This window comes from Phoenix dactylifera, chromosome 8 (genome assembly GCF_009389715.1).
Source record: "Phoenix dactylifera cultivar Barhee BC4 chromosome 8, palm_55x_up_171113_PBpolish2nd_filt_p, whole genome shotgun sequence".
In the NCBI taxonomy this organism is placed as follows: domain Eukaryota; kingdom Viridiplantae; phylum Streptophyta; class Magnoliopsida; order Arecales; family Arecaceae; genus Phoenix; species Phoenix dactylifera.
In genome coordinates this window covers 27,745,315-27,764,570 of record NC_052399.1, presented here as the reverse complement: position 1 = coordinate 27,764,570, position 19,256 = coordinate 27,745,315, and the positions used below count along the sequence as shown (strand labels likewise).

The window sequence follows — 19,256 nt, the reverse complement described above, 5'->3', positions numbered from 1 at the left end:
ATGTGCTACTCTTCCATTAATCCTTTTATTAACACTCGGTGCAAAACCAAGATGGTAAATTACTAAATAGGAAAACCACATTCTCGAAGTGTACATCCTTTTCTTGTAAGAACTTCCTAACTCTACATAAATATTCTTGTCTATAGCAATATTTCGCAAGTTTGAATTATATACAACTTTACATGTGTAAAGTCATGATAGGCCAATTGAGTGGATGGATGTCATTAAAGAGGGTGATGGATTCATCGAACTCTCTTAGAATATTTTTGAACTAATATCATGGCAAATTTGCTAGTATCGTTCCTTGTTAGCTAACCAAAATGCAATAAAAACCCTACTTCATCTTGCGCTCTACCACTTTTCTCTACCTTCCGAGCAGCGGCCAACCACCGATAGATACTGAATTCGGCCATAAAAGATTCCATGTATTCCCTTTGTTTTGCTATCAAACTCCAACTTCGATGCTGCCTTTGGGAAGCAGGCTTCGAGCCCGAACTCCTCCTCTCTTTTTTTTTGGTTGCTTTTGCTAAGGCGGGTGGATCATACCTGACGAGAGTACGGATGCATCCAATAAAATCAAAAAACAAAATACTTCGGAGTGTTAGGAACAACTCCCCATCGCCAGCCCACAAGGTACTACCGGAATAACTGACTATATAAGCAGCCATCTAATCTGCAACCCCATTAGTTTTATGGAAAATATGCTTAGCCTGAAAGGCCTCTTCATCCTTCAACATTGCCCAGATATCTCGGAGTAAAAGGTACCGAACTCTCTCTTTTGGAACTTATCCCACTACGTGTGCATGTAACAAAGAGATGGAGAGAAAGAGAGATGGAAGGCAATATGGAGAGAATTTGATTGCTAATGGGACGCAGGAGAGATCTATGGAGGAGGGAACCGCAGTGTTTCCGAGAGAAGAGGAGCGTTCTATTTCAAGCCATGGCTATGAAAATTTTGACAAGGCTGTGGCTTGAGTCTCTCGGTTTCCTTGTTTCAAAAGGCAAGACTTCCTCCTATATTTTGTAAGCCCATTCCTTCTTTTTTTCTTTCTCATTCTCGTGTCCAAGTTCTTTTAGAGTTGGATAAAATGTATACTCTAATGTTGTTGTTTTTTTGTTTATTTATTTATTTATTTATGTTAGCTTGAGTTTGCTTGAGATTCCTATTTCCAATGAATTGAATTATGTGTTTGGAATTTCCACTTGATGGTATAGTGACAAAATTCTTTTCTTTGAGAAAGAATCAAATATAGTTGTAGTTTTTCAATAGATATATGTATTGTTTGTGATTTCTTTCTCTATTTTCATAAAAATATGTCGTTCTTGGCTGGCCTATGGCAATTTGACCATTCTTATTTTCAATATTTGACCTATTGAATTTGAAATCCCTCCCCCCAAGAAAAGCTCCGGTCTTTTTCGGGCACAAGCTTGATGATGGTATACAAATAGGGTGGTCTAAGTGAAATGGAATCGTAAGCAAAGTAGGGAGATCTATTAGAAGAATAATGTGTCCTTTTTATGTTAACCATTGCTAATTTCTTGCAATTCTTGGTGGAGATTATTTCTATTTTCAATGCAAAATTAGGGGCTGATATTTAATATTATTGCAGAAATTATAGATCATGAGAAGTGGTTGCACTTGCATCTGCTCTCCTCCCTTAGGAAAGCGGGCTTCAAGTTTGATCATTTTAAATAAACTTATCAGCATTTTGTGCATCATTTAATGTTTGGTGTAACTATAAATTTTGCTTCTCTCTACATCCTGCTTTTTTTTTTTAATTCAATTAAATCCTGGTGGGTAGCATGGGTTGCTTCATAGTGCCATATGAAGCTCAACTATATGGTATATTGCTGATTTGAGATTTCATAATTCTTAATTTGAGAATGATTCTTAAGTGAAAAAGATAAACCGAATCACTAGTTGCTTGATTTGCATAACTTCTTAAATTAAAAGGCCATTATTACATCTCAAAGTTTAAGATAGAGTTAAAATATGAACTATTCTGCACCACCACCCCAACAAAAGAAAAACTAAATATGTATGCTTTCCTTTTCCTTCCAATGTAATCAAATAAAAAATATCCATGAACAGAGAAAGAAAAAGAATCTCATTTGAGTAGTGCTAAGGGGCACACAACCATGGTGCCAAAATCTTTCGAATAGAATTTCGTATCATGTTTCATGGTGGGATTGGTGCCATACAGAGTAGGTGCAAGACATCGCAATGTTATGCGATTTCCTTTATGCCATGCCGGTGCCGATTCAAAGAAAAAAAAAAGCTTTTCCATACCTCGCTTGGTGGAGCATTATAGCATTTTTATCACGTACAGTAGAAGCTTTTTTATTATTTTTATTTCTACTAATTAAAAGTCAGACTTCCAAGCAGATGCATGCAATTCTGCCGAGGAGTTGCTTTTTATTATTATTATTTTTATACGGGGAGAAGAAAAAAAAAAAAAAAAAAAAGAGATCTGGAGGCTCGTCGAGATCTTGTCGGATGCTTGGTATCATTTGGGCTCTTTCTTGTATACGCTCAGACGGTGGGCTGGCGTCCCCAAACTCGGCGAGTGGTTGTTGGAGGGATCTATACTACTTATTAAATCTGGCTGGCCAGAAATGCCAGAACTTTTGATAAGAGCAGCTCTTCACCGAGGTTTGTTGTGAAGTGGGCCCAGATACGGCAATAGAAAATATCTATGTAGATCCATCAGATCAGCTTTTAACAGCTCGGGGCATATAGGGCTCTACCTCTGCTCGTGTAGAGTCTCGGATAGTGTTTTTCATGTGGGAGTTCCCACGCCCGAGTTTCTTCAAAGTCAATTTTGATAGATGCGTGCTAGATGGTAGTAGAAGGGAAGGTACTAGCTTTGTCGTCAGAGGCCCGGAATTTAGAGTGGTTATTGCTGGTGGTTGTGAGATCTTCAATACGTCGATTTTGGGGGCTAAACTGAGAGCAGTATGGGCCGATCTGGACCATGCTCGGCAAATATTGCGGACTAGAGCAATTATGCTTGAGAGTAATTTGGCTATGATGATTTGTTGGATCCAGGAAGGCATTGACGGCATGGGTGGGTTCTACTTCTTGCTTCGTGACATCCGGACCATAGTTGATGACGACATGGCATTACAAGCCAAGCACATTTTCAGATAGGCTAACCGAGCTGTGGACTGAGTAGCCTCGTATATGACCAATCACTCCAGAGATACTCTATGGGTTGGAAAGAGTAAGTTATTTGCTTTTTATTATTATTATTATTATTATTATTAGATATATGTTAAAAAATAAAAACAAAAAGAAAGGACCCGAGCCGCCGGTACCCGGTCTGACTTCAATCGCGGCTCGAAACCGCTCCCATTCCGGCATCTCCTCACCCGCACACCGCCTCCTCGTTACCTCATCTCCATCGACAGACCCTTCACCAAGTCCAGTCGCAGAGGGAGGGAAGAGAGACAAATGGGGTTTCACCTGCTGTCTCCAAGCTACTGCTGCGGCTACCAAGCTTCGCCTCCAATCTCTCATGGCCTCCTCCGTTTCAGGCCCGTTACCGGCATCCCTAAGCCCAGTCCGGTACGCATCACAACATTAAATTCATCCACTAGTTTCCCATATAACCCACACTTCTTCTCCTTTTGTTGGGAACTTGGAATCGATGCTTTTAGAAGGTGACAGTGTGTTGTCCTTGCCTGGTGATAGAGTTTTATTCGAGGATTAATTGCCACCGGTAACGGGTTTGTGTTTGCCGAGATTTCTAGGACGACTATGAAGTTGTGAATGCAAGGGTTTAATGCTATGTGATTCTTCCTCACCTCCATCGCTAAGACGGTTTGAAAAGAGCATAGCTCTCTTGGGACAATAGTCGAACAGATGGAATACAAAGTGAAAGCCCTGGACCGTATCGGCACAAAGTCTATCTCAATGTCCTTGGAGTTGCTAGGGCTATTGCGCAAAGGTCCAATGAGGTTTCCTGTCTATCATGAGCACGAGTAACTGCGTATGTTACCACCTTAAATAGCTCGGCTGGTTTCATTTTTTAATTGGCACCATCCGTCTGCTATTCAGGTCCAGATTCAGAATATTCTCATATTTAACAGTACTAATATCCGCACACGAATCTCCACGTTTTCTTCAAAGTCTAGATAACTGCCTAGCATTTATATTCCACCCTAAATTTTATTCTATATTGCTATTTTTATCACGTCCTGGTTTAGTTTGGAATGGTTTATGGTAGGCCTTTGGGTTTTCTTGATGCACGTAAGGTAAGATAATGTCAAGTAAGCTTTCTTCTTCTGTGGTATGTCTTTTCCTCTTGCTGCTGATACATCTCTCTCCCCACCCCTAATGGCTGCTTTCATCAGTTCTGTGGCAAGTATGATATACAGCATGACTATATGTGCTATAGTTCTTACGAATCTATCTGTATTCTGTAGAATAATTCTGTAGCCTATAGCTATTGTTTGTTCCGAGGTGCCATGAATATCTCTCGACCTGCTCATTTTTTCTGCGAGCTTCCATTCTGCAATTCTATTCATAATCCTTTTGTTGAATATCTACAGCAGAAAGGGCAGTTACACCAATCTCGAAGAGCTTCCAAAGTTTTGGCCTACTATGGCCTTACAACCCCTCCATATAAACTAGTAAGCGACATTATTTTGCTTTGGTTATCTAAAGCGGTTGTGTTCACTTTGGTTTGTAACTGCTGTCTGCCATCTTAAGACATATAACTTATTCGGTATACCTTGATCAATACTCCTGATGTTAGTTGTCTTGCATGTTTCTCTTTCTAGGATGCTTTGGAACCATACATGAGCCAGAGGACTCTGGAATTACACTGGGGAAAACATCATAGAGACTATGTGGATAGTTTGAATAAGCAGCTTGTGAAAAGCCCATTATATGGCCACACCATGGAGGAATTGATTAAAGTGACATACAACAATGGCAACCCGTTACCAGAATTCAACAATGCTGCTCAGGTCATTCTAGCTTCTGGGTCATCTAGTGTTGTTGAAAAATGATGATGTTTTTTACATTTTTATCTTTGGATTGTCTCCATTCAGTCTCCTTTAACTTTTTTTAGTTGTGGTCAGATTTTCTTTTTCCTGAAGGGTTCTATAAACGTAGGTTCATATTGTCATCTAAAGCTTCTGAAAAATGATGATTTTTTTACTATTTTATCATCTGATCATCTCCATTTAGTCTTCTATATATATATATATATATATATATATATATATATATATATATATATATATATTTGTGGAGATCAGATTTTCTTTTTTCTTAAGAGTTCTATAAATGTAACTCGATGTTGTCATTTAAGGTGTTGAAAAAATGATGATGTTTTTTTTTTTTACATTTTTATCATTAGATCTTCTCGTCTCCGTTAACTTCCTTGTTGAGGTCAGATTTTCTTTTTTCCTAAAGAGTTCTATATATAAATGTAAGTTGATTGTTCTCTCAACTTTCGCAATTTGTAGCAAATATTTTTCTTTCACAGTATTGTATTTTATTTTGCTGAGCATGTGGAATAAGTTTTGCGGATATTTTGGTGGTAAACTTGGATTTGGCATCATTCAGGTCTGGAACCATGACTTTTTCTGGGAGTCAATGCAATCAGGTGGTGGAAAATTGCCTCAGGGAGGTGTGCTCCAGCAAATTGAAAAGGATTTTGACTCATACTCTAATTTTAGAGATACGTTTGTAGAGTCAGCCATGGCGCTATTTGGATCTGGTTGGGTGTGGCTTGTCTGTGAGTAATATTTACTTTGGTCACTATCGCTAGCCTATTAAATTTCTGATTTAAATCACTGAAGAGATTCACTTTTAACGTTACCATGCTGTAAGTCTGACTAGCAAGAATCCACAGATAACCCTCAGCCTTTTATGATCATTTTTCATAAAGAAAATCAGTATATATCTCAGTATTACCTAGTCTTTGAGGAAGATTTTGCTGCCAATTTGCTGAACTTTGTATACTTGATATGGTCTTTAATAGTTCAACTGACTTATGTTTCATTCACGATATGTTTCTGCTAAAGTGATACCACACATTTTTAACATCTTTGTGTTGTCATGACACTGTTTGACTTACAAGTCATTCTGTTTTTATTGCTTGTTTCAGTGAGAACGGAAGAAAAAAAGCTCTCTGTTGTTAGAACATCAAATGCCATTTGTCCGCTCGTATGGGGTGATATTGTATGTTAAGCTTCAGCAGCTCAATCCTTGAATGCTTCCGATATTTCTCGCATAACTGACCTGAATCAAATCATTCATTTCTTTCTTGCAGCCAATCATCGGTCTGGATATGTGGGAGGTAACTAAAGCTGAATCTTTTGTTTCAGTTTTGAGGATCATTCATGCAACAAGCACTAACGAACTTGCTTTTGTTTTCTCTTCTATTGTGACAGCACGCATACTACCTAGACTACAAGGTATTCTAAACCTTATGTGCTAGCTAGGACTTCACCTTTAAAAAAGATATATTTGTTGCATCAAATTTATTTTTCTATCAACATTACAATGCTAAGCATTGGAAGACCATGTTGGAATTAGGTCACTCTAGATGCATTACCTAATGAATACTGTATAGAAAAATTTTAATATTAAATCTGCTTGGATATGTCTAACTTAAAAAAAAAATGAGCAGGATGACAGAGAAAAATACATAAACACCTTCATGGACAATCTTGTGTCCTGGCATGCAGCTACAGTACGCATGCTTCGTGCTGAGGCATTTGTAAATCTCGGGGAGCCCAAGATTCCAGTTGCATGAGATGTTTAACTATCTACTTCTTTGTGAAAATTTCTCTTCAACAGGTGAGGTGAGATCTCCTTCTACAGAAAAAAAAAATGCTGACAATCTACTTCTCTGTGAAATGTGTTGCTATATGTCCCACCAGTATCCCAAAACAAAAGTTGGCTCTTAAACTGCCAAGCTGAAGTTACAAACTGTTCCACCATATTTGCAATCATAATGTTTGCAAATGGTGCTAATATCTTTTTTTAATTAATTTCAGGATGAAAATGTTCGGGCCATTCGCTGACCTATCGAGTATTCTCGTGAAGACACGTCGAGCTTTTGGTAGAAAATAAACTGAAGGTCGTATGTAAAGTATGGAGAAAGTGCACCGGCTCCCATACCACCTAGACTTCCAGAAATGCATTGATTCCTGTATGTTTCCTCAGGTTTCAGTGTATAGTTTCCTCTTCGATGTTATTCATTTGTTGATTGCGGAACTCGGGCATGTTGTATATGTATCGATGATCTTTCAAGGATTCTAGGTTTAAGAATGCTTCTTGTGAAACTTATATAACATGTTTTGTTTTGATAATTTGTAGCCCGTTCTTTTGAATAGCGATCAGGCTCACTTTTATGTGAAGTTTATATTATAGTGTTAGACATGGCATCCAAATTCCATCAGTTAATCATAAAACAGAAATTATAAAAGCCAATCATCGATCACTAATCAAACCATCAACCAAGACGCCAGAGTCTCATCTAACGATGCCCCTGCCGATCGTCATATTGAAGGAAGGGGGACATGCAACCCACCACCTCAAAGTCAAGGTCGCAGACGTGCTTCAACTCACCCTTCTGGAGTTCCCAGGAGAATATCTTCCCATTCATGGCATGCAAGAACACCACATGGCAATCCAAGCAATCGAATCCCATCATATTGGCGCTGCTGTAAAAGTTGCCCGGCATTCCGAAGAGTTTTTATGGACATCAAAAGGAGATATTTCCCAACCTCTTTATTTTTTGCTTTCTCTTAATTTGGCAGAATGTATTCGAGAGCTATATGAATTACCATTTTTACTAAAAATAAAAAATAAAAAAAAATAAAAAAGAAGCTGAAAAAACAAACGAAGCACGAGATTGGTCAGCAGCAGGTCCCCTCTCGCCAGGGGCCAGAGGCTCACGTCGTGTTCCAAACGCCAAGGTTGGTTCCTCGACTTGTCGAGGAGAGCCCCAGGTTTGGATGCGAGGGGAGCGGCGGTCGAAGACCGCATAGCGGAGACGGCCCTCCGACCGGCTTAGACATGCGTGGTGGCCGATCCTCTCCACCGGCAATTCCACGACGGAGAAGCACGACGTGAAAACATCGTAGCTTAGCAGGTGGGTTTCACTGTAAAACCAATGGAGCACTCGATCGTCGATGGCGACTCCGGATGGGTCTGGCCAGTACTTGGACGTGCTTCCGAAGTCGTGCGGATGGGATTCGGGCACAGACTGTTTCCACTCTCCAACGGTGGAAGAGAAGGTTTGCACTGCAAGCGTCGGCCCGATCCGAATCACCTTGAAGCCAAGAGGAGTTGCAGTAGAAGAAGCACTCTGATGGACGAACCCGATGGCCCAGCGCCGAGAGACATGGCCGGTGAGCCGTCCACTCCTGGGTCGCGAGGTTGAGGACGTGGAAGGATCTGCCGTTAGAGGCGCCGAAGAGGAGCAGATGTCGACTGGAACCCACGAGACTTAGATTGTCGACGGGGAGAGTGATGTCGAACGCGAACTTGGTGACTGATTCGGCGGTGGCGATGAACCTGGGCGGCGTGTGTGGCGGGTGCCGGTTGCAGAAGAAGCCAAGCATGGGAGGGCGTGTCGAGCGGTAGCAGCGGAGGAAGAAGGAGTCGGAGGTCAGGCGGAGCCATGCTTTGGACGCGAGCCCGCATCGGAGGAGGGAGTCTCGAGGAAGTTTGAGAAAGATCTGAATTAAGATGACGTCGACGGGGATCTTCTTCATGAGAAAGGGAAGGGAAGGCGTTTCTCTGGTCGACATCTTGAGGACCATTAATGATGCAGGACGGCTACACGGAAGAGAGGAAAGGAAGAGGAAGAAGAGGCGGGAGGAGGAGAGAAGAGAAAGCAAGTTCATCAACTTGTTTCATATATATACATATATATACATACATACATACATACATATACATACATATATATATATATATATATATATATATATATATATATATATATATATACAACTTGTATGTATGTATGTATGTATGTATAGAGAGAGGATCAAGAAATAATAAAAAAATTTCTAAAAAAAACAATCTTAAAAAATCCTAAACTCACAGTATACAAATAAGCCCAATCAACATAAAATAAACAAAATAAAATAACATAAAATCAATCCAGCCACCATGAAACTGGCTGGACCATTCTTCTGCAACGACCGTGGCTCTATATAACAGGGTATATAATAGGCAGTCCGGTACCGGTGTCCGCACCAATTAATGTGTCATTGCATGATATTATATATAATTGTATGAGGAGATGATCATGAGCTGAGATTTTGAATCATTTTTTTCTGAGCTGAGATCTGTTCTTGCCGATCGAAGCTTAGGATTTTAAAGAAAGAATCTTTGGAAAGGAACGTAGAACGATATCGTGATTGGAGAGACTTTTAAAAGGTTTCTTTAATAAAACTTGATATCTTTTTTCTTTCGGAAAGTAGCGGCTTGTGACTGGGGTTGTATTTTTCGTGCGAAAGAAGGATTCTTCTTCCTTCGCGCAAACCCACCGTTGGATCACCCAAAATGCGCTACGAAGTCCATCACTACCTATGTCCATATAATATGTAAACTAAAAGCATGCAATACACGCATACATGGTTGCACTGATTTACATGATGATGATTTTGTATTAGTTCTAAGATTTTTTTTTTTTCGATGAAAAATACTAGTTCTATAATCTTCATATTAAATTGGGCTTGTTGTAGGTATCCCTGATTCAGCCTTGAAAGTTTCTTGTCTCATAAAATTTCAGATGCTGATGGTAGACAAGCAGAAGCAAAATTCATATGGTGGTAGACAAAGGACATCATTCTAATGATACTAGGGCAGATAAGATGGTCAATGATCCAAAAAAAAAAACTATAAGTGAAAGGGCTGAAAGATAAACCCTGTAGTTCTGATGTCAGACCAAAAGAAGGTATATCACTGTCCCTAGTCTTCAACATTACGAAATTATAGCCTCCTTGCTTTGTCAAGCTGGTTCTGATATTTCTGTTGCTCCATTGACAGTGAGTGAAGCTGCTCCTGTCCAAACCAAGCTGCTGCGCAGAAGCTTCTGCAGAAAATGAGCCAGCCGTCACATGGAGACAAGCATTCTAGGGTTCACAAACACAGACACAGAAGCAGACAAGAGGAGTCTCCAGTTTTTAACTTTAGATGAACAGGGAAGAGGAAAGGCATTAACTCGAAGCCCATAGTGAGGGGGGAAGTCCAAGATGTTAGCTGTGATGAGGAGCTAGCTGTGATGGACCTCAAACTCTTCTCTTGCAGTTTATTTGCCCTTTCATAGTCCTTTCCTAGGCTCGGTTTGAGCCCATGGTGCTCATGGTGGTCCTTTCATGTGGAGGCATGGCTTGTCTTCCCATTGGATAAGCAACTGATCCGCATTCAAGCGAGACAAGTAGTTGATAATTTTTTAAGATATGCGATGATGCGATGCTACAGCCTGATAAGTGAGGGGGCATGGCTTGTCGTGTAGGGGCAAACCGAAATGATCATTGCTTGCCCAACCTCTCTAAGCCCCCACCATCCTTTATTTTTCTCCCATAAGTGATGTGTGAAGCTGGTTATGGTTCTAAGGGTGTTCTGAGATGGCTCATCCTTTGAGTACAAGTGCCCATGCTATTTGCTAGTTGTGTTGAGTTGTTTTTTAATCTAGGATAGGCCAATGCCATCTCACGAGAACTAATATCATGGTAACTTATCTAGTAGTTTTTCTTACTATTGCAAATTATGATGTTAAAAAAATTAATGGATATCTTGTTTTATGAAAAAAAAATTTAAATGAACTTGCCGCTTAATCGCCTCAGAAAAATCAGCTCTCCTTTAATCGGTTTCTTTGAAAATCCAGCCTAATAGAAGGTGTCATCATCCCTCCTCTAGCACTAATCTATTGCTGCGGAGGATGGGCTTATCCTAGATGCCGAGCGAGAGAGATGCTGGATATTGGAGACTTGACGATCAGCTGCTCGAGTTGTATAGAGCTATGACTCGAGGTAGATGGTTGAAGTCGGGGTCTTAGTACGTGACCAAGCTCCAACTTGAAACAGCAAAAACGAAGAAATTTTTTTGCCGAAGCATGTTCGACAGAAGACTCTCTGATGCTTAAGTTAGAACGATACTTAGAAAACAGAGGAGGTTCTCAAGTGTCATAACTTAAGCATCGTAGAGTTCTCCGTCGGATAAATTTCAATAAAAAAACTTCATCATCTTTGATGTTTTAGGTTAAGCTCGGCCGTAGACTAGGACCTCAACTACAACGATCCAGTTTTGCATAACCTAAAGTGACTGCCCACCCATCCGGTATCTAGCACCTCTCCCACTAGGTACCTAGGATAGGTCAGACCCCAGGCAACATTATCCTAACTTCAAAATCGGTAGCCATGGCCAATTTTGTCCAATATCATAAAAAAAAAAACTCTTAGATTCTCTTATGCTAGTCCGCACAACCAATACAACCAAATGGCAGCTAAACTTATCCCGCTAACATGTTGCAACTTTAAACTTATTCCTGAAAAGAGAAATTTTAGAGGAATAATAGGGAATAGGGATTTGCTGATCCCCATTTATCTATCATGCAAGCGGGGCTTAAAGAAGCTTTATTTTTAAAGACGATGGTCTCCCTCCAGTTCGAATACCCTTCGACCTTCGACCTTCGACCTTCTCCCCACGGAAATGAACCAGAGTAGACGGCGATGGAGTCCCCTCTCCTCTAACTAAACCCTAGTTTCTCCCATAGAAACCCTAATCAAACTCAGCTCCATGCGAGGAGGGACAGATATGGATATCTTCAAGGTTCGATTCGCCGTTTCGCTGGTTACCTCTCTCTCTGGCGTTCTCCTCGGGAGCCCGGTGATGGTGATCCACATGCTGGCCGGCTACAGGTTTTCGGTTTCTTGTTCCAGTTCTTCTCTCTCCTCTCCTCGTTGAATCGAGGAGTGCTTCCCTTTTGCGATCGTTGAGAAATCTCGTGAAAGGTTTGCGGCTCTGCTTCTAGTCTTCTCCTTCACATCTTCAAATCGTACAAGGGTTGGAGAGGAGAGGAAGAGGGACATTGATGCTGGGTTCAAGGAAGGAGGGCAGCGGAATTGGTGAGATTTAGCATTTTTCGATATTTGGGAAAGATTCCAGGGTTTCCTCAAGCTCCTTTGAACTCCTTTTGTTCTTTTCTTGGCTTAAGTTTTGCTTTTTATATCACATTTATTAGAGGTGGGTCAAAATTTGTCTCTCTCCCCGAAGCACAAATAGAAAAAAAGGTCATCTTGAGCTGCCATCCGTCTAAAGTTTTTTCGTGATTTAGATTTTTTTTTTTTTTGATGAAACTTGATCGATTGATTTAGATCGTTGTGGAGCTTTCTTTGGCGTTTATCCTAAATTGATATCGTACTCTATCACCAAGAGGATTCCAGCTTTATGGGACTTTTTTTTTTTTTTAAAGCCTATCCGTGATGTTTGGGTTGATTTCGTTGTTTATTACGTCGCTGAAGGATCTTTAGGACATTTTAATCCCTATTTTTTGTGTAATATTTTGTGCTGAACCTGTAAAGCCTATTCCATGTTTGCTTTAAAGCTTAACTCAACTTTTACTTTGAATAACCTTCTTCTTTTGATCAAACTATCAAGATATGTCTTGTCAAATATTTATTGAGATATATTTTTCCCCAATCATGTTTATGAACAGCATTGGGTTACTGCAGTTTCTGGTTACATAAACAGACAGAAATGAAAAGTTTATTATGATATTTAACTTGTTCTCTTTGTCGGACTTTTTAAATCATAATGGCGTTTTCTTTTTTCTGAGAGAGAGTGATAATGAATTATCTGGGTTGTAGGAAAAACTTTTTAGTTTCGTTTAGTATCATTTACGGTTTTCAGTTTTCATGAAAACCAAAATCATTTTTTTGAAAATAAACATTCAAAACTTGTTTGGTAGTCATTTTGGATTATAATGGTGCCGGCAGCTACAGTAGCACCGGCAGCCAGCAGCAGTGGAGCTGATGGTGGGTGGCGGGTTGGCCAACGGATGTTGATTGGTGGTGGTAAGGGCCAACAGGGATGGTGTCAGTGCAACAATGGTGGTTAAAAGAAATTATATCCTACATGGCATGCACCACATGGCCGTGCACGCCGCTAATCACAGGTGCTCGTTCATGTAGTAGTGCATCGAGATGAGCTCTTGATGAATGGAGCCCATAGGAACAAATAACTATGACCGGCAGCATGCACTGCCACATAATGGTGCATGCCATGCAAGATATAATTTCTTGGAGGTTAAGACAGTTTCTATTTTCAAAAACGAAAATATTCAGTGAAACCTGCTTCTGAGACCTATCACCTTTTTGAATTTTCAGAAAGTGTTTTTAAGGAATTAAAGAGCAAAATAAGTAACCAAAATAAGTTTCCAGTCTTGGTTTCTGTATTTTCGCAAACGAAAACCAAAAACTGGAGAGTGGCAATGATGCCAAACAGGTCCTTAGCTTGTGACCGTATTACATAATGTTTGATTGTTTGCTTATGGCAGAACTATTTTGAAATAAATGTCAGACAACACACCAAAATTATGTAATTTGTGTAGTTTGGTTTTACAAAAGCCAGGCGAACAAACAAATTGCCATGCCAAAAAAAAGAATAATGTCTATCCCAGCCTTGAAGTTCTCTGGTTATTGAACAAGGCAATTGCAGACGTGGGTATATGAGAACACAAATCAGCTACTGACCATCCAAAAATCATTGCAGCACATCGAAAATATATGTAATTTAATAGCAAAGGTATTACCACATTTTTTCTAATGGTGGCGTGTCTTTGCAGGGTTCCAGTTCTATAGCTAATAGTGCTCTTGCGACTATCTTGGTAATCATATTTGCAGCAATAGGTGGTGGCCAAGATAGATGCTTGGACACAAGACAGTCAAGGCTTGTGACTGGCCTTGTTGGTGGTGTCATTGGTCATTATGCCTGATGCAATGGTGAAACTTGGTCTTTGGAACTAGGAATTTTTAGCAATTCACAACCATGACTAGTTACAATCTTTGAGGTAAAAATCCTCATGCGCATAGCAACACTACTTCATGTTCAGTGGTTAACTAGTCTGACCTGGCATTCATGTTCCTAAGATTTGTTTAGGTATGAATGGATGAAGAAACAAAATATCCACTTTACAATTTTGCCTCTTCTAGTCAATCTGATTAGTTCCTATTTTATGACACAGCCAATTTTCTGTTCTTTTATATAGTTCTGTGATTATATTTATATATATATATATATATATATATATATATATATATATATATATATATATATATTAATTGGACGTTAATGAACTAGACAAATAGTTCTCCCACTTTGACATCAATTAGAATTTGAACTCTTTATCTGTTTTATTTGATTCCCGAGCTTGCTGATGACCTTGAAGGTTCTATATGAAATATATGCCAACTCTTAACCAAGGTAGATCATTTTCTCATTTTACTGCATTCCTTATCAATCTGTCTAGTGTTGTTCACACAGGTTAATTATCTGAGACCTTTTGTTCTTCAAGCCATGATTTTAAACTCTTACTTGAAATTATAAATAATGATGGTTTGATTCTCATCCAAATGGATGGAGATTCTACAAGACTTCAACTAATCCTTAGGGTTAAAGCATACTGCACTCGTAATCTCAAGGTTGCATGTAAGTGCGCTATGATCGAGTTTGCGGTGTAACAAGATCGATCTAGTTGAAGTATATGTTTAGTATCCTAGTTTTTAACGTATTACTGAACTATCAATTCAAGACCATTCTTTAGCATGAGATCTGATTGATTATTTCATTACAGCTGGTAATGTATATTCCACACCATGTGGAGCAGCCTGATTCTATTACATTCTGTGATCATGATAATTAGAATTTATTGGCTTGAGTTCATAGAATTTGTTCTTTTCCTTAAAGATGCCACCAGAATTTGTTCTTTCACCAAATATCTAATCGTAATGATTGTATGGCACCTAGTAACTGATGCTCTATTTTAAATTTTTAAAGCCTGTGAAGGTTCAATAGTCATTTTTCAATCTCTGTTTGATCAGACAGCCCGAAAGGCAAATGGTGGAGTCACTATGGAGGGACTTCTAGGAGCTGCAGTAGCTGGCTTTGTTATTGGGCTGGCTTTTGTTGTCATTGGATTGCTTACAACAGAATGTGCTGGAGATGTAGCTAGCATTCACCTCCTGGTAATACCTTTAGCTTCAGCAGCAGTGATTTGCAGAAGCACAATAGATTCATTATTAGGTGCGACAATCCAGTTTAGTGGATATTGCACATTGCACAAGAAGGTAAAATGGCACACTACAAAATCATTCTGTTTTTTCTAGGCCAGCGAACTTGTGCTCTCAAAAATGACCCATACTTCAAGTTCATTGTCCAAATTACTTATCTTTATATTAACACGCTCCCGTGATTTTTCAAATTTTTTGATTCTCTTGGAACTCTATTCTTCTTCTTGTGAAGGTGGTTGGAAAACGGGGACCAACTGCGATCAAGATCTCAGGAATGAACATGCCGGACAACAACGGGGTCGATGCAGTGTCAATATTTTTAACTACACTGCTTACCTCCATTGCATGCTTGTACGTATTCTAAGCACATGGTCTGTGGCTCTTATCTTTATTTATCATTGAACAATAAGAGGTACCATTTGAGAAGCCAAATAGTTAGCCACCATGCCTCTCTCTCTCTCTCTCTCTTTGTTTTTTTTTAATATTTGGGACCTATTTTTTTGTACCAATTCTTGCACATAGGTTTGATGCACCAACATCAGGATGCTAGACTCCTAAAAGCACATTTGTCTGTGCTACAATATCAGTGCAGCAGCTTTGTGAATTTTCTAGGGAATTTCCACTTTAATCTGCAATTTAACTTACTGCATGAATTGTGAGCAGGAGTTTCATTTACCTCCTCCTGTAGGGACAGGTTAACATCTTTCAGAAAGCTTGGCTAGACGGATGAAGTTATCAGACTGCCATAAAAATCATTCCTCACCATTTTGATGGGGTAAGATTGATCAAACTCTATCCTGCAACATGATGAACTTTTGTTGGCAAACAGTACACAGTCAATGCTAGGGGCATCAAAAAGTTAAATAATATGGATCTGTGCATGTTTTACAGCATTTCTTGTTATTTTAGTGCAGACATACAGCTTAGCATAGTTCAAGATAGATAAGGCTCTTGGCAGAAAATGAACAAAGATGGAAACATGGGATCTACTATCTGGAACCTCAAGTGGCCTTCATGTCTTGAGCCGGATAACCTGCGTGATCAGCAATGCCTCGAACCCACTTCTCAAGAAGGAGATAAGAAAAAGGCCTCAAATCCAATCAATCCTTCAGGTCCTATCAAACGCGATAGAGGTTTGCACCCATTTGCATGAGTACAGGAATCTAAAATACACACTAACATATAATGAGTCCAAGCATTAAATACTAGGAGAAGTGTTCACAACATTCATGGAGTTACACAACGATGCACAAGTAATGGTACATCAACATCAGAACTGCATGTTTTATTTTAGACAGAATGCGTTAAGCTCCAAATGCAAGATAGATAGAAGGCATTCTGGTAATTACGTTTTTTTGCTTTGTTTCTACATGGTTACTGGCAGCAGCAGCAGAGGCAGTCTAGGCAGCACTCGCAGGTCTCGAAGCAGCAGAAGCAGCAGCACAGTGCGAACAAGCTGCAAAGGAATTAGATGTGTAGCATGATTAAATCAATAAGCCAAATACATGAAATTTGGAAACCAGGAAGGAATAAAATATGACATGATAACAAAATATGGCATGCACTTTATAGACATTGTTATAAGTTAGATTATTTTTGACAACCATCAATTGTTTTTTGTTTTGAATTCTGTTTGGTAATCTTGACAAACTTCAAAATTTGTGTTAATTAGCTGAAAGCGGATTTATGTGGACTTCAAAATTTTGTCATACAGTATTTTTCTCCGACATTACTTTTTTTTTAATTTATTTTTAAAGAACATTTTGCCTGTCATGTCAGATATTATTTTTCTAGACGTATGCTATTTCCTCAAACAATTTAGCTGAGTTAGTGGTTACGTCGATGAAGCGTTATATGGATGTTCTCTAGACCAAATAACTGGCTATTCTCTTATCAGCCATATGATTCTCCTAATCTTGGTCCAACTTTTGACCACAAGATGAACCGCATCACCATAGAATCAGTGAGATAAGTCACAGGGGCACCGAAATCACAACCGCCTATATTGTCCGGGTTTGATACGTTTTGACTTAGAATACCACATTGCATTAGTTACTGTAACGAGTGGGAAACCACCCAACCTCACGCGGATTTCCGCTACTCTCGTTAATTTGTCTCACGGCAATCTAGTTCTGAGTTCTGACATCTTAACTGTGACCACGTAGAGCCAATAAAAATCCTGGTAGCTGCAGCCATGAAGACTACAAGATATTAAAACCTACCCCAACTACTCAAACTTGAAGGTGGGGCCTTACCAAATGGATGAGGTACGCTGGGATTATGGTGTCCAGGTGAGTGCCTTGCGTAGAAGGTAAAATCGAATGCCATAATTACAGATAAATGCATGATTAGCCCAAAAGTTGGAAGAAATAAGAAGCAATATAAACCAAATCTCACTTATTTTATTCTTGCTTTCAAATAACAACAATATTTGCTTATTTTATTATCCTTGAGGATGGTTTATTTGATATGATTATACAGGGCGTCATTACTGCAGGAAACTAAGAAAGAGACGAGGAAAAAAGAACGTTTTAGATTGACCTTCGGGTTTTTTTTTTTTTCCCCTCTTCCTATTTAAGATATTCTTATGTTGTGTCATATTTCCGCCAAGACGACCCTAACCAATCTCCACCCTCTGATCGATGTAACAATACATGCCTATCCGCTAGACGGACGGCAGATCTTCACCATACACCATGTCAAGGTGTGGAATTGATTCCTAGCAATTACATAATATTTTTTTTTGAAAAAAAAGGAACATCCGATGATCATCGGACGGTGGCCGCCGCCCAAGATAGAACTAAAATCGAAAAAGCGAGAGAGAGAGAGAGAGATACAAGGCATAGATGCAGCCCTTCTCCTCGTGGCGCCTCTGGATGTGCTCGTAGTACGACATCTCCTGCGAGCTCGGCGCGTACATCTTCGCTCAGTTTCTCCTCCTCCTCTTCTTCTTCCTAAGTCTCTTCTCAATCTCCTCCTCGTCTCTAAAAGAAAAAAAAAAGAGCTCATGAGAGAGAGGGATATATATAGAAAGAGAGAGAGAGAGAGCAAGAGAGGATGGATAGCCCCCCACCGGACCGGACGTGAGGCCCTCCTTTATGGAGAGAGATAAAGTGTGGAATAAAGTGGCGTAGGCTTTTGCTTCCAGTGGAAGGAAGGTTCCCTCTCAATCCCCCCCCCCCCCCCCCCCCCCTCCTCTCTCTCTCTCTCTCTCTCTCTATCTCTATCTATCTTCGCAGTCTTCTTCTTCCTTTGCCCGTACGACCTACCCAGCCCTACTTTCCGTCTGTATGCGTATCATGATCCTTTAAGTCCCTCCTCTCTATTTGAAATATCGCCATCCAATTTGGTGTCAACATTGATGTGAAAATTGCTCGCCCTTTGGATTAATTACATCCAATAGTTTAAAGAATTTACATTTAATTCCTTAACATTGATTTTTATTTAATATAATTTATAACTTAATAAAATATTAGTCAGAGTGTTAATTTTAATGGAACTCAAATACTATATAATTTTTTTAAAAAAATAATTAAAATAATCTTAAGTAATATAACATCCACCAAAAAATATAAAAAAATGATTGTATCCTTTTCTCTACTTAAGAATAATTTTTATTTTTTATATAACATAAATAATTTTACTAATATTATTAATTTAATGGGATATAAATGTAGGTTTTATAAATTATTGGGTGTAAGTATAAAAAAAAATAGAGAAGTCTTTGAAATTTACTCTTATTATTAATATAGTTATTGACGCTCTTCTTGACATATTTACAAAAACACCGGTCATGATTTGGAAAGAGTTAACGGATGGGGATTGCTGGAATCGTTCGGCCTAAGAAAGCATTATTGGAGGGCCAAACCGTTTACCGTACCCAATATTTCTTACAAGGTTGCATGTTAAAGAAACAAAATCTCAATCAAGGTTGTATTTGGATGACTTGATTATTGGCTATTCATCTCTCTCTCTATTTATATATC

The 19,256-nt window shown here is 39.2% G+C and overlaps 2 protein-coding genes and 1 long non-coding RNA gene across 8 annotated transcripts; 2 read left to right on the top strand and 1 right to left on the bottom strand.

The window, feature by feature from the left end:
* Positions 1-3,302: 3,302 nt before the first annotated feature.
* On the top strand, positions 3,303-7,332 carry LOC103720844 (superoxide dismutase [Fe] 2, chloroplastic). 3 transcript variants are annotated; one of them, XM_017846111.3, is made up of 9 exons: positions 3,303-3,568; positions 4,558-4,635; positions 4,786-4,974; positions 5,579-5,750; positions 6,123-6,196; positions 6,288-6,314; positions 6,409-6,432; positions 6,648-6,822; positions 7,018-7,332. In XM_017846111.3, exons 1-8 carry the CDS (start codon positions 3,455-3,457, stop codon positions 6,771-6,773), a joined length of 804 nt encoding a protein of 267 aa, XP_017701600.2. In that variant the 5' UTR covers positions 3,303-3,454; the 3' UTR covers positions 6,774-6,822; positions 7,018-7,332. The 3 variants fall into 3 exon arrangements, with proteins under 3 accessions (XP_017701600.2, XP_008809008.2, XP_008809006.2); XM_008810786.4 differs by having other exon boundaries at positions 4,555-4,635; positions 6,648-6,817; XM_008810784.4 differs by having other exon boundaries at positions 3,304-3,568; positions 4,555-4,635.
* Positions 7,333-11,509: 4,177 nt separating this feature from the next.
* LOC120103765 (protein PGR-like) lies at positions 11,510-16,698 on the top strand. Of its 4 annotated transcripts, XR_003388249.2 has the most exons (5): positions 11,515-12,108; positions 13,827-14,051; positions 15,082-15,225; positions 15,503-15,621; positions 15,959-16,698. XR_003388249.2 is itself a non-coding variant. In XM_026809907.2 (4 exons), the coding sequence occupies exons 2-4, from the start codon at positions 15,112-15,114 to the stop codon at positions 15,990-15,992; spliced, it is 369 nt and encodes a 122-aa protein (XP_026665708.2). In that variant the 5' UTR covers positions 13,116-14,051; positions 15,082-15,111; the 3' UTR covers positions 15,993-16,698. The 4 variants fall into 4 exon arrangements, 1 of the variants encoding a protein (XP_026665708.2); XR_003388247.2 differs by having other exon boundaries at positions 11,510-12,108; positions 15,082-15,327; positions 15,503-16,698; XR_003388248.2 differs by having other exon boundaries at positions 11,514-12,108; positions 15,503-16,698.
* On the bottom strand, positions 16,421-18,453 carry LOC120111672. Its single transcript, XR_005513119.1, has 3 exons — positions 18,344-18,453; positions 18,108-18,254; positions 16,421-16,726 (listed from the first exon to the last, which is right to left on the bottom strand). It is a non-coding gene; the product is annotated as an uncharacterized LOC120111672 (long non-coding RNA).
* Positions 18,454-19,256: the final 803 nt, after the last annotated feature.

What these genes read in the sequence shown, in the direction of transcription:
- LOC120103765 (XM_026809907.2), top strand. Translation starts at nt 15,112, where the DNA reads ATGGAGGGACTTCTAGGAGCTGCAGTAGCTGGCTTTGTTATTGGGCTG. An exon ending in ATTGCACATTGCACAAGAAG is followed by an intron (nt 15,328 to 15,502) that starts GTAAAATGGCAC and finishes CTTCTTGTGAAG; the next exon opens with GTGGTTGGAAAACGGGGACC. An exon ending in CTTACCTCCATTGCATGCTT is followed by an intron (nt 15,622 to 15,958) that starts GTACGTATTCTA and finishes CTCCTCCTGTAG; the next exon opens with GGACAGGTTAACATCTTTCA.
- LOC103720844 (XM_008810786.4), top strand. Translation starts at nt 3,455, where the DNA reads ATGGGGTTTCACCTGCTGTCTCCAAGCTACTGCTGCGGCTACCAAGCT. An exon ending in TGGTTGGGTGTGGCTTGTCT is followed by an intron (nt 5,751 to 6,122) that starts GTGAGTAATATT and finishes TGCTTGTTTCAG; the next exon opens with TGAGAACGGAAGAAAAAAAG. An exon ending in CGCTCGTATGGGGTGATATT is followed by an intron (nt 6,197 to 6,287) that starts GTATGTTAAGCT and finishes TCTTTCTTGCAG; the next exon opens with CCAATCATCGGTCTGGATAT.